Source organism: Stenella coeruleoalba (assembly GCF_951394435.1).
Source record: "Stenella coeruleoalba genome assembly, chromosome: 11".
NCBI classification, from domain to species: Eukaryota; Metazoa; Chordata; class Mammalia; order Artiodactyla; family Delphinidae; genus Stenella; species Stenella coeruleoalba.
The window spans coordinates 52218081-52233834 of NC_137157.1; the positions used below are offsets into that span (position 1 = coordinate 52218081).

A 15754-nucleotide genomic window follows, 5' to 3' on the forward strand; every position below is an offset into this window, starting at 1 on the left:
GAAGCCGGAAAACTCCCTTTCCCTGCCTTCCTAATATTCTTACAGGGTGCTGGCCTGTGAACAGTGGGAGCTGACAACCATACTCACGTGGGACTCTAATTCAGGCGTGAGGGATACAGGCGCACGTGGGGAGGGTTGTGGCAGAGGCTGAGGCTCGTGGATTTGCGGATAGTAGTGAGGGAGATGCAGGACAGTGGGGCTTTCCTGGAACAATCCTATAGTCTGACTTGGGCATTTGTTCCCATGGGGCAGCCTGTAAATCCAACTCTCAGGTCCTAAAAGGGTACCTACCTGCTTTTAGATAGGCGTTCCAGTCAATGGCTTCGTTCAAAGTCATTCCATCATGTTTGGGGAAAAGATTTCCTTTAACAGGTGGGTCTTTTTTTTTTTTTTCTTCCCATTAATTTGTCCATGTTTAAAGATTTCTGCATATAATACCCAAAGTATAATCAGGAAATACTAAAATAAAACACCAAGCACATTCATATAGAATTCTATACAGCCATGCATACAATACCTAAAGTTTAATTAGGAAATACTAGACTATACATATTCATATAGAATTCTATACAGCCCTGAAAAATGTAGAAAACTACCGTCATATTTAACAACATGGACTCTCCCAAACATAAATTTCAAGAAAAGAAGCCAGACAGAAAATCTACACACTGCGAGTCTGTTTGTAGAAAGTTAAAATGACAGGCAAAACCAAACTATGGTGTTATTCGTCAGGATGTTGATAACTTTGAAAGCCTAGCTTCTAGGAGGCTGTTAATGTGCTATTTCTTGATCTGGGGGGTGGATAAATTAGTGTATCACTTTGTGAAATCTCTTACACTAATGATTTGTGTACTTTTCTCTATGTATTTTATGCTTTAATAAAAGTTTTTTCCCCTCCATTTATGTCAATTTTTTTTTTTTTTTTTTTTTACAGCTCATCAGTATTCAGTCTGGTATATTGCTGATACAATCTGCACATTGCTGATACAGTTTTACAAAACTATATTATGTATTGCTAGTCCTCAAGAGTTAGGAAAAAAAGCTAAGTTTGAAGATAAAATACACATACATGGGGGAATTCTAAACATAGTCTATACCTAAGGATTGCATTTCAATGGATTCAAATGAAACCAAAAATCAGCTTGACAAGGTTTACTACGTCAGAAACTCCTCAAAGGAAAGATTTCAGTCTGGAGTGTTTAGGAGGACTGTGCTCTCTCAGCCTCTTACTTAAGACTCTCCCAGCCCCATCTCTCTTATTACAGAGGGGTCTCCAAACTATGCCTCTGAAAAACCCTGGCTTCATGGACAAGGCCCTGTGCATGAGGCCTCATTTTCAAATTCACAAACCAAAATCAAAGATGAAAACTTTTTTTTTTTTAAAAAAGGTAGTTTCATACGATTTAACGATTTAAGGCAACTCAGCTCTGGTGGTGGGGGGGGCGTTAAATAGTGATTAGAAATAGAAAGGAATGAAAACACGGCAGAGAATCAGACCATCGGAAGCCGACAAAGGCAGCCAGAACTATCTTATTTATTATAAAGATACACCATGAAGAACAGACCTGACTGTATACTGAAGCCTGGAATGGTACATGCCAAAATGTACAGTACTTATACATAAAAGTGCATTGTCACAACAGATTAACAAAACTTTTTTTTTTTTTTCTCTTCCAGAACTAGAAAAGCATCCCCCTTTACTTTCACCTCAGAGAGGAGGGAATGTCATGGGAAGAGGCAGTACAGAGCAGAGGCGAACAGGATGGCCGTCAGCAGCACGTGAGCAGGGGAGGGGAGGGGGGCGATTTGCGGGGGACCCGGAGAGTGACTGTGGGGAACGAAAGGCACAGTCACGGCTAAGAGGAAAACAACACGTCTGATGACCATGACCTGACCATGACCGACAAGAATGCAAGACAGGACAAGGCTGAGCACCGAGGCATGAAAAGGTGCGGGGGTGGAGAGGCAGCTGGGAGAGAGGGAAGGAAATTTCAAAACAGTCAAGTGGATGCAGGAATTGGGGTGGCACTTGGGGGAGGAGGTGGGCGGGGCAACAGTAAAGAACAAGGCTAAAACTCCTCTAAAATAGAAAGGCACTTTCACATGTACATACTACGGATGTACATTGACACGATCAGGTAACAGTCACAAGCAGGAAGCCACCAATACTGCAATTAATCAAACCGACAGGAAAGGACAATACTGATTTAATTACGTGGGCAGGAGTTACCCTTAAGTCAGTAGGTAAATAGCAGTCTCTCCTGTCACACAGCCACTTACTATACTTCAAACATCTATAATAACCATCACACAACACATTGAACTTGGATGAATGTTCTAAGGGGGGGGCATTCACAAATGCACGGTTTATATATTTTCTTTTACTAAACAGTTTCTAAGATAAGCATTATGGAACCCAGAACAATTATTTAAGCATACAAAATTCCCTACGTAATTTTAAGATACAGGTACCATTTTGATTATACTACGTAGACTTTTTTTTGTTTTGTAAAGTATACTAGGGTGGGTGAGTGAAAGCTCAATTTCCAGTTTATTTTTACTGATTTGAACAAAGCTGTGCCAGTCACCCTGCCCCATGCCTCACACCCCAGCCCAGCTGGAGGTTGGCTTTTAGCTCAGGGGCCAGTCTCCAGTCGTGAGCTCATTCATACATGGGAAGAGACTTCACTTCTAAGCTGCCCGTGCCTTGGGGCCTATGTGGCAGGTAACTCAGAGCGAGACTCAGCCCCAAGCGCATTTCCTGAATTCATGGCCCCTCACTACTGTGGTCAGGAATAAATGTCATCCCAAATCTGAAGTCTTGTGAACCCAATAGAACCACAGGCTCTTTAACTTTGGATTTCAGAGGCTGTGATTACTAAAGTTTCTTCAGTTTACAGACCCCAGAGGCCATGCTTCATTCCCAAACGCTAAGGAGACCACCATGTCCCCCCACTTTTTTCTTAATTAAATTATAAACCCATTTTTGGGAATGGCAAAAGTACACAGACAGAAAACTCATACAATTTGACCCTTGGTGCTCTATATCCATTGATCACTGTTCATGTTCATTGCTGTAGATGAAGTGGGACCCCGCTGTACATTATTCTATGGATTGCTCAAGGGGCACCAAAGTCAGATTACATTGTGTGAAAATGTGAAAAACTGTTGAACAATGGTGTTTACGCCACACTTGAACATGGAGCTCTACAAAGGGCCATTCAATGGATTGAAATAATTTACAGAACACTCATCAGGAAACAGGTACTAAGAACCGTTCACTCTATCCTAACGACCCACTCCAAGCATCCCCACCCAAACAGAAAGGCCAATTTGGTAAATCTACTTCAGTGAGTTCTGTGGATGGGACGTGAACATTCAGTTATATCAGCTGTGAATACATATTCTTGTGTAAGTGGAGTCAGGTAATCTTTGTAGAACCATAATTTACTCATCATCAAAATGACCCACTTCCCAAACTGCACATGAACCGTTAAGATCCTTGAAACTGGGGCATAACACCTCAGGGACTTATTTTCTTTCTTCTCTCCCCATTCCTTGTGACTTCCCACCTCCCCACTGTGGGCTACACCTGTGGCGGTAAAGAGGCCCACATACAGGTGAACCCTCTCAGCTGCTGAAACTTTTAAGGAACTTACTGGGTGTTATTCTGGATCCTTTGTGAAGTGGCCACTTTGTCTTATCCTTGGAATCTGAAGGCTTTTACTAAACAAAGTAAGGATTAGTGAGTCCTTACTCACTCTGAGGTCACATCCTTCCCTGGGAATTGGAAAAAAAAAAAAAAGCCTCAGGGTGACAACAGAGTTATAGAGAGAAAAGACAGAGACAGGTAAAGAAAGGGAGCGATGGGAGGGTATTCGGAAGTGTTTCCTGGAAGAAGGCACAGCCTCTGAGGCTCTGAGGTCTGGAGCAGCATGTCCTCTGCCGTGCGAGGCAACAGAGTCCTGATCTGGAGGGTGGAAAGGCAGTCCTCGTTCCATCGCAGGTGTCAACAGCAAAGAGAGGAGACACTGGGGAGGATTACCAGGGAGAAGTCTGAAGAAATGAGTTTGCAGGGGTAAGATCTGAAAAGCTAAAGTTAAAGCTTGTAGAAGAACCCTTCAAAAATTAGTAAGTTCAAAACGCCTCTGCCCTTGTGACGCCCTCTGTTAACATCTTACTCATCCATCAAATAAGGAAGTGGTTTTTAAGAATCCTCTTTAATTTCTAAAAGATTTAAAGTCTCCTCCCCCATTGCTCCCACCCTTTTCTCTGTTTCTGTTTCCCCGTTAACAACAGAGAATTAGAGACCACAGTGGAATCTAGAAAGAACTGGGAGATTATCTTAAAAGTTTCAATTTCCTAGAAATTTGGGAAGCTTGTTTAAAAGGGTTCGTGCTATTCAGAGCTCAGTCCTGGCTGGGTTTCCATGGTGCCCAAAGGTGCTGAAGGACCACTAAAGCTCAAGGGGGAGAGGGTGGGGGGGGGCTGTTGCACAAGATGCCGAGCTGGGTCTCTTTTTCAAAATGGGCAAGAAGGATGTTGTAAAAATTCAGAGGTTTACAATACCTGGAAATATTATATTTGAAATAATTTTTTTCACTATTTAATCCATTTGTGAAATCAGGCTGCAGGCAAGCCACCAGCAGTGTGACTTGGAAAGGTAACAGTATCTCACAAATGTCATCTCTCTTTGCATTAGAATGATTAGACTGGCAAACTGAGGTAGAGATCAAAGTAATGTCTGGATTTTAGTACAGATCCCCATTTTTTCCACATTGATGCATTCACCAATGAGCTAAGAAATCAAAGCCCATACTGTAACTCTTAGGTGGGCATGCAGTTGGCTGCCAGTTTGAAATCAGAGTGGTCCAGAGGGGTTAGTTCTGGCCACCCATTTTTCTGAAAACAAAACAAAAAACACCCCCAAACCAAAAAACAAACAAAAAAACTCTTCCTCAGTAAGTTCAACGACAGGGTAGATAAAATGCTCATAGGTTTACAGATGGTATAAGCTGCTGCTGTTAGGACAGTGGTGATCTGTACCTTAGTAAAAACAAATGAACTCAAAGCAAGCTTTTTAAGATAGAGGAGAAACAGAGCATAAATATGGGCTAAAGAAAAACTGTCTGTGGGTGAGGATGTCAGAGAAAGAGGGTGTCAGTGGAGTTCAGCTGACTGTGTGAGTGATGTAGTAGAGACCACACGGAGAAAACAAAAAAAGCCATGGTTCCAGGATGCACAACCGGGAGGAAGTCGTCCTGGAAGCATGAGGTCATCGTCCCACCTCGGCTGCTCTGGCTCTTACGCCAGTACCGTAGCTCAAAGAGACAAATGCCGAGGGGAGCTGGGGATTCAATTTAGGATCATCAGGCCTCTGTAGCACGTTTAAAGGAACCCAGGTCATCTTGTCAGGGGAAGGGAAGGCCGGCGAACCAAGGACTTGTGCGCTGTCTGCTTTTTCCGTTGCCACAGAGGAAGACACGGGGGCTTAGGGGAGCTAGAAGTTGTTTTCTAGGCAACAACAGACCTCTGAAGGGGTTCATGGAGTAGTGTAACCAGACAGTCTTTAAAATTAGACTGTTCTAGTCTGCAGTGAACGTAGGGGATGGATTTGGAAACCCTCCGGGGCCTGATCAGGCTTGGGGAAAGAGTCACAGCAATAGCTCTGGAGGACTGTCCCTTCCCAGGTTCAGTTCAAGCAGTAACTGCAGAGGTTCTACCCGCTCCCGCTGAGACTTTCACCTGGACCCAGGGAAACGACTGTTACGAAAGTCAGCCGGTGGGCTGCAGCTCGCGCTGGGAACACCCCACTGTGACAACAGCAAGTCTGTAGCGAGAGCCAGCCCCCTGCCCCACTGCATGGAATAAGAGGTACTCACTGTCAGCTACCAAACAATCCATTGTCACCTTTCAGCCTTACCCCGAGTGCCAGAGACCAACACTGGTTACATTCCAAGGCCTGGAACTCAGATCCTCCCGCCTTTGGATTCAGACGCTTCTGACTCATCCAGGCTACACTAAGCCTGAAGCACTGTGCAACGTGCAGGGCAGAGCGGTGATGCCTTCATTACAAATGGTGCAGCATTGGATTTTCAAGTAAGTCTAAGTGTTTCTATTGTCTTTAAAATGACACAGGATATGTCCAGTTATTAAAAAAAAGGATGAAATTACAAAATGCAAATGCCCGTGTTAATTTAGCTAGTCTCAGACATTACATTCGAGAACACAGAAAAGCCAAAGGGTCTCCAGTTAAAAGCACACGACTAAGGAAAGTGAAGGATTGTTGACTTTTGTCACTAATCCGTTTTCTCTTTCTAATCACCTCCCCGTATGCTCGCTCAGTTGGTTTTTACATTGTGCAAGACTTGTCTGCTGGACCCTGGGAAGGTGGGGTGGGCCCTACTGTAGGGTTTGTTTTTGGAAGAACAGCAGGTTTCGGCCGAAGGGCTGGGGGCTTCAGCTGCACGCCCATTCTGGGCGCCACCATAGGCTTGAAAGTACTCATTGTGTCACTGGAGGAGCTAGTGCTGCGTCGAATCTGAGGCTCCGAGCTCCTGAGGGCAACGTTGTGCAAAGGGCTGAGAGATTCCGTGGACGTGGCAGGGGTGGGAGAGTTTTTCACTTGTTCTAAGGTATCCAGCACCACATCGGGGGCGTGCTTTGCTGTACTCTGTCTCTCCAGTTCTCGGAGTTCATTCAAAGCAGTGTTCATCGTCTCTTCAATATCCTGTTGAAAAAGAACCAGAAGTGAGAGATGGTAACTAAACTTATTCTGGTGATCATTTTGAAATGTATAGAAATATCGAATCACTATGTCATGTGACGGGAATTAGCAGTGTTGTAGGTCAAGCATACTTCAAAAACAAACTCATAGCAAAAGAGATCAGATTTGTGGTTCCCAGAGGCGGGGGGTTGCGGGGATGGGCAATTGGATGAAGGCAGTCTAAAGGGACGAACTCCAGTCATAAGATGAATTAAGTACTAGGGATGTGATGTACAACGTGATAACGTGTAACCGCTGTAGGTTACATGTGAAGGTTAAGAGAGTAAAGCCTAAGAGTTCTCATCGCAAGGAAAAACATTTTTTCTTCTCTTTCTTTAATTTTGTATCTCTGTGAGATGCTGGATGTTCACTAAATCCACGGTGGTAATCATTTCATGATGCGTGCAAGTCAAATCATTATGCTGTACACCTTAAACTTATCTGGTGCTGTGTGTCAGTGATAACTCGATAAGTAGCTGAAAAAAAAATAACCAGCAAGAGACAGACTAGGCTGATAATGAATACTAATGTATAGAAACCATATACTTCACTTCAAAGCAGGCAGACCAGCAAAAGCATGACGGTTTTAACACCAGCCTGTGGAGTGTGTAAACCTAATGCCATCTCACACGACCACCGTGACTCAGGATGTGCAGGAGACAAGACGTGCGATGGCACCAGTGGCTCAAAGAGCCACAGAACAAGCACTGGCCATTCTGAGGCACGTGGCAGCCCTCTGGTGGGTTTGACCTTACATGCTGACATCTTAGATGGAATTCTATTTCAATCTGTGGTAAAAGATGGCTTAAATTTAGCAAAACAATTTTTAAGAAATGCGTATAGGCATGAAAAATCAGGCTTCTTTCATTCATTCAACAGATAATTTTTGAGCACTTTTATATACTTGACTAACTCCTAGCAGTTCTTCAGAATTCATTTTAAGACTCCCCCTGACGCTTCTGTCCAGTGGATCTCAATGGAAGTGGTACTGCCCCATGGAGGGCGTTTCTGTAATATGGTGTACGTGTATGTGTAGTTTTAAATGTCAAAATAACCAGGTGGCATTATTGGTATTTGGTGCGCAGGGGCCAGAGATACTGGATACCTTACAAGTGTCCTGGATAATTTACATGCAATGAGTTGTCCCATATCTCGTTCAACTTTTAAATGTCCTCCAGACATTTATGTAGGTGAAAATTTTTTTATAATAGTCTGAGTCTAGAACCTAACTTTCTTATATATAAACACAAAATATTTTTTTCATGGTGTCTTCTAGGAAGGGAACTATCATGTAAATTATACCCTGCTTTGATTAGAACTGTATGACCGAGGGTGGTCCACCATTTTAGAAAAATCATAATTTTTTTCCATAATGGGAACACCATTATGGAAACTGAGTCGAAACTAATTAACTTAATAATACTGTTATATCAACGTACATTTTTAATTGTATTTATGGTAAGTCTACATGTAGGTGAAAGCATCTCACTACTTCATTTGTCTTCTAATGTAGTTAAGCATTCTGAAATACATTTCTTTTAATACTAATCTCCTTTTGTTTTTCCTTTACATTGTATTTAGGGCTTTATATGTTTTAAAAAAATTGGCACATCATCAGTTTTTCAGGTAATAAAGGGGGAATTGCAAAATATTTGTTTTAAAAACGTGAGGTGTGCACCATCGACAGATGAATGGATAAGTGAAATGTGCTGTATACGTACAATGGATTATTACTGGGCCTTAAAACGGAAATCCTGCCACATGCTACATTAAAGGCATTATGTTAAGTGAAGTAAGCCTGTCACAAAAAGAAAAATACTGCATGATGCCACTTATATGAGGTGGGCACATTCACAGAAGCAAAAAGTATTTAGAATAGTGGTGGCCAGGGCATGGTGGGGAGGGGAAAAAGGGAGTTGTTCTTAGATGGGTACAGAGTTTTAGTTTTGCAGAATGAAAAAGTTCTGGAGATCTGTTACACAGCCATGTGAATACACTTTACTGACCTATACACTTAGAAATCGTAAAGAGGGTCAGGTTTACATTATGTTGTTTTTTTTAGAATTTATTTTTGGCTGGGTTGGGTCTTCGTTGCTGCACGCAGGCTTTTCTCTAGTTGCGGCGAACGGGGGCTACTCTTCATTGTGGTGCGCGGGCTTCTCATTGCTGTGGCTTCTCTTGTTGCAGAGCACGGGCTCTAGGCACGCCAGCTTCAGTAGTTGTGGCGCACTGGGCTTAGCTGCTCCACGGACTGTGGGATCTTCCCAGACCAGGGATCGAACCTGTGTCCCCTGCATCGGCAGGCGGATTCTTAACCACTGCACCACCAGGGAAGTCCCATATTATGTTTTTTATACACTGCCCCCCCCCCCCCACCAACACACACACACATGGTGGAGTACTGTGTGAGATAGGGTGGGTGGAGAACCACTGCCCTGGTCTGATGGAAATACCTCTTCTCCATATTCCCAGGCTTCTTCCACTCACCTGGAGCATTAGCCTGTGGCCCTGCACAGCAGCAACTGATTTCCATATCTGCCTCCTCCACTGAATTATAAGCACCTTCATGCAGCGGCTGACTGACCATTGATTTAACTCTGTGTCCATAACACCTAGCATGGGAGCTGCCATACAGTAAGTGCTCAATAAAGACTTGCTAAATGAATAAACAAAGATCCAGTGATCACATGTGGATATGTCAATTTTTTTTTAAAAAGCTCTATCAGGGATTCCACTGATTTGTTTACTAAAAGAAATTGCATGTTTTTGGTATGAACACCATGATGGCAGGCTTACTTGTCCTCATGGGAAAATCTGAAGATGAGAGATGGAAAGATAAATAAAGGACACAGCTGGAAACCAGATTGTAAGGATGACATCACTTTTCAAGTAATTATTTTCATATGTGATTTCCATTTGACGCTAAATATATGGATTTGTTTTTTACAAGTATTTGCCCCAGAGAGAACGTGTAGAGCCTGGTTTATCTGTCGAGTTTTTGTTTTTATGATTTACAATGACAGGATTTTGGTTCTAGAAGCAAAAGGGTTAAAACAGACCTTATTATACCTTCCCACCACTAAACTCCTACTCCCTGTCTCTCTAACCTAAATGCTGTTTCACCTACTTATTACAAGGAATGATGTTATGGATTATAGCCAAATATCATTGGTTCTAAAGAGACCTCAAAGGACTCTGCATTGCACTTCAAATAAAAAAAAAACCAAAAAGGTCAAGTCTTTTTGGTTTTTGCTGAAAAACTATTGTGCACTTAAAATTGGTTTAATTTTATAAAAACACATTAAACTCTCCACACAATCTAATTTGCTATCCAAAATTCTTTTTAGTTAGGACAATGAAAATAGCTTGGAAATTTGTCATATCAAATGCAGGTTTCCTTGAGCACTTTTTATTAAAAATAATCCATCTTTAATACTTCCCCATGTTTGTTTCATTAATTTCTCACTTCCTTTTTTGATCTATTCCATTTTTAAGCTTCAGTGATACCTGGAAGACACTTTACTGAAATGGTGAACCCTGAATCTATTCACCTCCTTTTTCACTGGCCATACACATATTTTCTTTTTTTTTTTTCCATTGAAGTATACTCGATTTACAATATTGTGTTGGTTTCAGGTGTACAGCATAGTGATTCAGTTTTTTTTTCCTGTCATACATATATTTTCTGATGGTCTGTGTTGTAAAAAGACCCAGAGGGAAATAAATGGTAGAATGAACGATGGAAAAATCCATTAATACTGTTTTACTTTGTCAATTCTTTAAATTAATTAATTAATTTTATTTATTTATTTTTGGCTGCGTTGGGTCTTCATTGCTGTACGTGGGCTTTCTCTAGTTGCAGCGAGCGGGGGCTACTCTTCGTTGCGGTGCGCAGGCTTCTCATTGCGGTGGCTTCTCTTGTTGCAGAGCACGGGCTCTACATGCGCGGGCTTCAGTAGTTGTGGCTCACGGGCTCTAGAGCGCAGGCTCAGTAGTTGTGGCGCATGGGCTTAGTTGCTCTGTGGCATGTGGGATCTTCCCGGACCAGGGCTTGAACCCGTGTCCCCTGCATTGGCAGGCAGATTCTTAACCACTGCGCCACCAAGGAAACCCTACTTTGTCAATTCTGATCATTAGAAAAAACTACAAGGCCCTTCTCTGCAGTCACTATTGGGAAGTAAAGACACACATCCATTCAGGAGTGACAGAGGAGCCAAACTTGCTGTTCTTCAAACAGCCAACCATCATTTTCTCACTTCATTTACTGAGTAATCCACCATGTCCTAAGATGAAAGTGTCACTTTCATCATACACTACAAATGTTGTTTCAGGGCTCTCCATTCCATTCCATCTGTTTGTCTGTTTTACTAGCTCTGGCATGCACTTCGGATCTGGTAGGGCTAGTCCTTCCTCATTCTTCTTCTTTTTTAGAATTTTCCTGGCCATTCAGCAAGGATGTGTTTGACTGTCCTGGGTCCTAAGTTTCTGCCGTGTCTTTGTTTAAATCACTATGAACCTAATACACTTGGGCCCTTCCAGTATCACATGGACTTAAATTGAAGAATGGGTTAATTTCTTTTCTGTTGTCTTTAGTTGATTCTGTACAAAAGACATGGCTCCAGAAAGTAACTCCTGTACGCCTCCTTCGTCACACACCGGTACTTACCATGCAATATTCTATCCAAAGCAGCCTACCTGAGCGATTGTCTCTGGGTCCAGTGGCTTGTGGTCGTTGAAGCCTGTGTATTGCCCTGATGATGTGGACCTTCTAATAGGAGGGCTGTCAATCTTCTTGAGGGAGTCGTGGCGGCTGATGTTGGTCAAGCTGCCGTGACCCGGCCGACGCCTCCTCTCGGGACTGTCATTATTGAGGCCACGGTTCTGTAGTAGGCCCCGGGGGTGACTGCCCAGGCTTGGGGACCCCAGGTCAATTGAGGAGTTGGAAAGACCATGTGGGGGATGGAGAGGGCAATGGCCATCACTGGTCCTGCCAGGACGCCTCACTGGAGGGGGTGGCTCTCCTCTTTTTCTTTGCCTAGACAGAGACAGAGAGTGAGAGGATAGGAGAGGTTATCACACAGGGTAATTCTGCAAGGCTGTGGATGCCACGGCCCCTCAGAGCCCCTGGAGAAGTGGAGGTTCAGGAGCCTGGTGACCACTCCACCTACCTGGCTAAATAGCCATCAGGATGACGGTCTGTTGGGGAGTTCATGTCCTTGGATGAAGACTTGTCTTCAGTCACGGGCCCACTGCTGGCCTCACTGTCAGCTTTTTGGCTTAGAGTGTCTGAAAACGTATCATCCCTGAAACGATGAGAATCAAGAGTGAGGGTCTTTTGCTAGACGAATGGGGACAAAAGAATAAGTGATGGCATTTATGTATGTAAGTCTTTCTCTTACTAACGTCACTTTTTTCTTTTCATTATAAGAATAATAACGTTTCATGGCAGATAAATTGGAAAATTCCGAAATTTCCATAAAAATCACCCATAATATAACGTAACATCCAGAGACAACTACTGTTCGAATTCTAGAAAATATCCTTCTCTGCTTTTCTTCTCTGCCTGGGATACATATCTACAAGGATGTCCACAGGTATGTACAGTATTTATACTATAGATATTTATATGTTTATGTACTTTAGATATATATGACTGTATGTCTGCATACACACACATCATATTTCTTGCATTCTGAGAGACACATTTTAACATTTTAAAACTTAGGCTCAATCAGTCACTGTATACATTTTATGTGGTATTTTCCCCTTTTCCTTGAAGAGCTGTTCATAAATTGGTGCTGCATTGTGAAATACTGCAGTCACAAAATTACACTGTACATGGTATTTTGTAACTTGTTTCTTTCACTTAAAATTATGACCAGACGGGAAGATGTCTCTTTAAGTATTTTTTTGAAAGCAGAGCTTTCTCATCAGCAAAATTAATAAAAAGCCTGAAGATGATTCTCTTTAGACTTGAAGTCAGCATCCTCTCTCTTGGGAATTTGGAATTGAAACAGAAGACAGGCACCAAGAGAAGAGCCACCACCGTTTCTGGAATCAGCAGGGCCACTTTAGCTCCTAAAGCCATCCTCCGCACAGGGTATTTTTCTAAGAACCTGAACGCTTCAGAAGGTGTGTCTCTCACTAGTCCTTGGCTCCAGACCTTCTAGGAGAGTTTGGGAAATGAGAAGCTGTTGGCCCTGAAGTGCTGTTAGCAAAGACCCATTAGTAAGGTGAAGAACTGTGCCCAGCTCAGAAATTTTTGCTCTGTAATCCCTTCTGCTCGCTTCTCACGAGACCAAAGTCATTTTAAGAACAATAGCTGCTGGGCTTCCCTGGTGGCTCAGTGGTTAAAAATCCGCCTGCCAATGCAGGGGACAAGGGTTTGAGCCCTGGTCCCGGAAGATCCCGGAAGATCCCACATGCCGCAGAGCAGCTAAGCCTGTGTGCCACAACTACTGAGCCTGCTCTCCAGAGCCTGTGAGCCACAACTACTGAGCCCGCGTGCCAGAATTACTGAAGCCCGTGCACCTAGAGCCCATGCTCCGCAGCAAGAGAAGCCACCACAGTGAGAAGCCTGCGCACTGCAACTTCTGAATAACCCCCGCTCGCCGAAACTAGAGAAAGCCCACATGCAGCAACGAAGTCCCAATGCAGCCAATAAATAAATAAGCAAACAAATAATTAAATTTATATATATAAAAACAGTGGCTGGAGTCTTCTCTTGGGAGCGTCAGGTGATGGAAGTTGGGACTACTTACATGTCCTGCACCACTATGTACTGGTGGGGCACAAGCCCGTCGATCCCGTTGTGTCTTCCTTCCCACCAGTCCTCGGATGCGCGGTGATACAGCAGCAGGGAAGCACCCTTCTTGAAGGACAGCTCTCTGGCAGACCGCCCAACATAGTCAAACTTGGCTATTGCTTCTATTGGCTCATTTTCTACAAAGAACACACCAGAAGATGGTGAGAGCCAGGGTTCTCAGGAAGGCATGATACACTAACTGAAAGGTCTATATGAGCCTTTAGAAATAAACAAGGTCGTTTTAATATCCAGACTGAACAAGGTAATAAAATCATCAAGACAATGAGAAAATGATGCTGTTAAAAGAGATACAGAAAACTATTCTCTTGCTGTCATCAGTTTTTCAGGCCAAGAAAAACTGAACATTAGATCTTAGTTTCCACAGCCTCTTACTAGAGATACCATGACAGTCTAATAAAAAAATATTTAAAGCTTTGCAATATGATATATAAAATCTCTCCTTGGGTTGTAATATCTTCTGCAACAGCTCCAGTATTATCTTGACCAATATTATTTGATCAAGTTCCCTGGCAACATGTTAATACCATTTAGAACATGGAAGAATCACTATCTCAGAACATTAAGAAGTTTATGCTTTATTTGCTTATTTAAAAAAAAAATCAAGTTTACAGAAATCACCACATTAAATACTATTTGAATACATTTAATTTCCTTATGTATTTTTTTGGCACTATCAAATCTTGAAACTACTACCAACAGTAAAGACAACTTTATTTTTTCTAGTATCAAAAACAAATTCTGGATATCACCTGCGAAACAAGCATACCTACTCAAACGACCAGATTCAAAAATTATATCTTCTAGAGATCAAAAAATATTCAAGGGAACAATGGTGAGTGAAAAAAGCCAACCTCAAAAAGTTACATATTGCCTGATTCCATTTATATGGCATGCTTGAAATGACATAATAATTGAGATGGAGAATAGATTAGTGGTTGCCAGAGGCTGGGGTCGGGGGGAAGTGATGGAAGGAAACAGCTAAGGCTATTAAAGGGTAGCACGAAGGATCCTTGTGATGGAACTGTTCTTGATCTTGACTGTGGTTGTGATCACACAAATCTACACGTGTGATAAAACTGTACAGAACTAAGTAAACACATACACGAATGAGTGCATGTAAAACTGGTGAAATGTGAAAATGGTGGAGGGAGTATATCAATATCAGTTTCCTACTTGTAATATTGTACTACAGTTATGTAAAACGTTACCACTGGGGCAAACTGGGAGAAGGGTGTATGGCATCTCTCTGTTGCGTTTCTTACAACTGCATGTGAATCTGCAATGACCTCAAAATTAAAAGTTGAAAAAAAGCTATCAAGCTCTGGGCCTAGAATTGGAATTTCAGCTCTCTTCTAATTCTGACCACAAATATTAAAGGCAAATAAGAGGACAAACTACTCAAAACAACTACAAGAGTTGCTTTTTGTGATCCAGCTTATTGCAAAAAGCCCTGAATCGGGGGCTTTACGATCCTATCTCCCCTCTCCCACCATCACCCCATCCCTGCTACCAACAACACGTGAGTAGGGCTTCCCTGGTGGCGCAGTGGTTAAGAATCTGCCTGCCAATGCAGGAGACACAGGTTCGAGCCCTGGTCTGGGAAGATCCCACAGGATGAGGAGCAACTAAGCCCGTGTGCCACGACTACTGAGCCCACGTGCCACAACTACTGAAGCCCGTGAACCTAGAGCCCGGGCTCCGCAACAAGAGAAGCCACCACAATAAGCATGCGCACCACAACGAAGAGTAGCCCACACTCTCCACAACTAGAGAAGGCCCGCGCGCACCAACGAAGACCCAACGCAGCCAAAAATAAATAAAATTATAATAGGTGAGTAAACTGCTAATTAACAAGAAACAGAACAAAAAAGGGTCAGTACAAGTGGCATATGCTTAGAGAAATCTGTCTATGCAATGAACAATACCTCATTTGCTAAAAACTGAGCATGTATCACTTTCCAAATACTCTAGAATATATGCACACGTAATAGATTAAAACCTGCTTGTCAAATATTTTGTAAGGAACTTTTATCTTCTATTTCCCTTGGTAACAAACCTTTCCATTTAAGAGTTTATTGCTTCCCAAAGTTTACTGCAATATCTTCAATATCTGTTGTACTTCTATGAAATAACTGCACAAGAAATCCTTGGATAGCCAGCTA

The 15754-nt window shown here is 42.6% G+C and overlaps 1 protein-coding gene and 1 long non-coding RNA gene across 5 annotated transcripts in view; one reads left to right on the forward strand and one right to left on the reverse strand.

Moving 5' to 3' along the window:
• Window positions 1-672: 672 nt before the first annotated feature.
• The window catches only part of SRGAP1 (SLIT-ROBO Rho GTPase activating protein 1), a 280541-nt gene continuing 265459 nt past the window's right edge, over window positions 673-15754 (reverse strand). For all 4 annotated transcript variants that reach the window (XM_079936333.1, XM_079936332.1, XM_079936331.1 and 1 more), the window contains 4 exons: window positions 13528-13708; window positions 11935-12069; window positions 11462-11801; window positions 673-6730 (listed from right to left, as the gene is read on the reverse strand). In XM_079936333.1, the coding sequence (XP_079792459.1) occupies window positions 6353-6730; window positions 11462-11801; window positions 11935-12069; window positions 13528-13708 (1034 nt within the window). In that variant the 3' untranslated portion in view covers window positions 673-6352. The remainder of the gene's footprint in view (window positions 6731-11461; window positions 11802-11934; window positions 12070-13527; window positions 13709-15754) is intronic.
• On the forward strand, window positions 9323-14416 carry LOC307193807. Its single transcript, XR_013830431.1, has 3 exons — window positions 9323-9400; window positions 12195-12360; window positions 14316-14416. It is a non-coding gene; the product is annotated as an uncharacterized lncRNA (long non-coding RNA).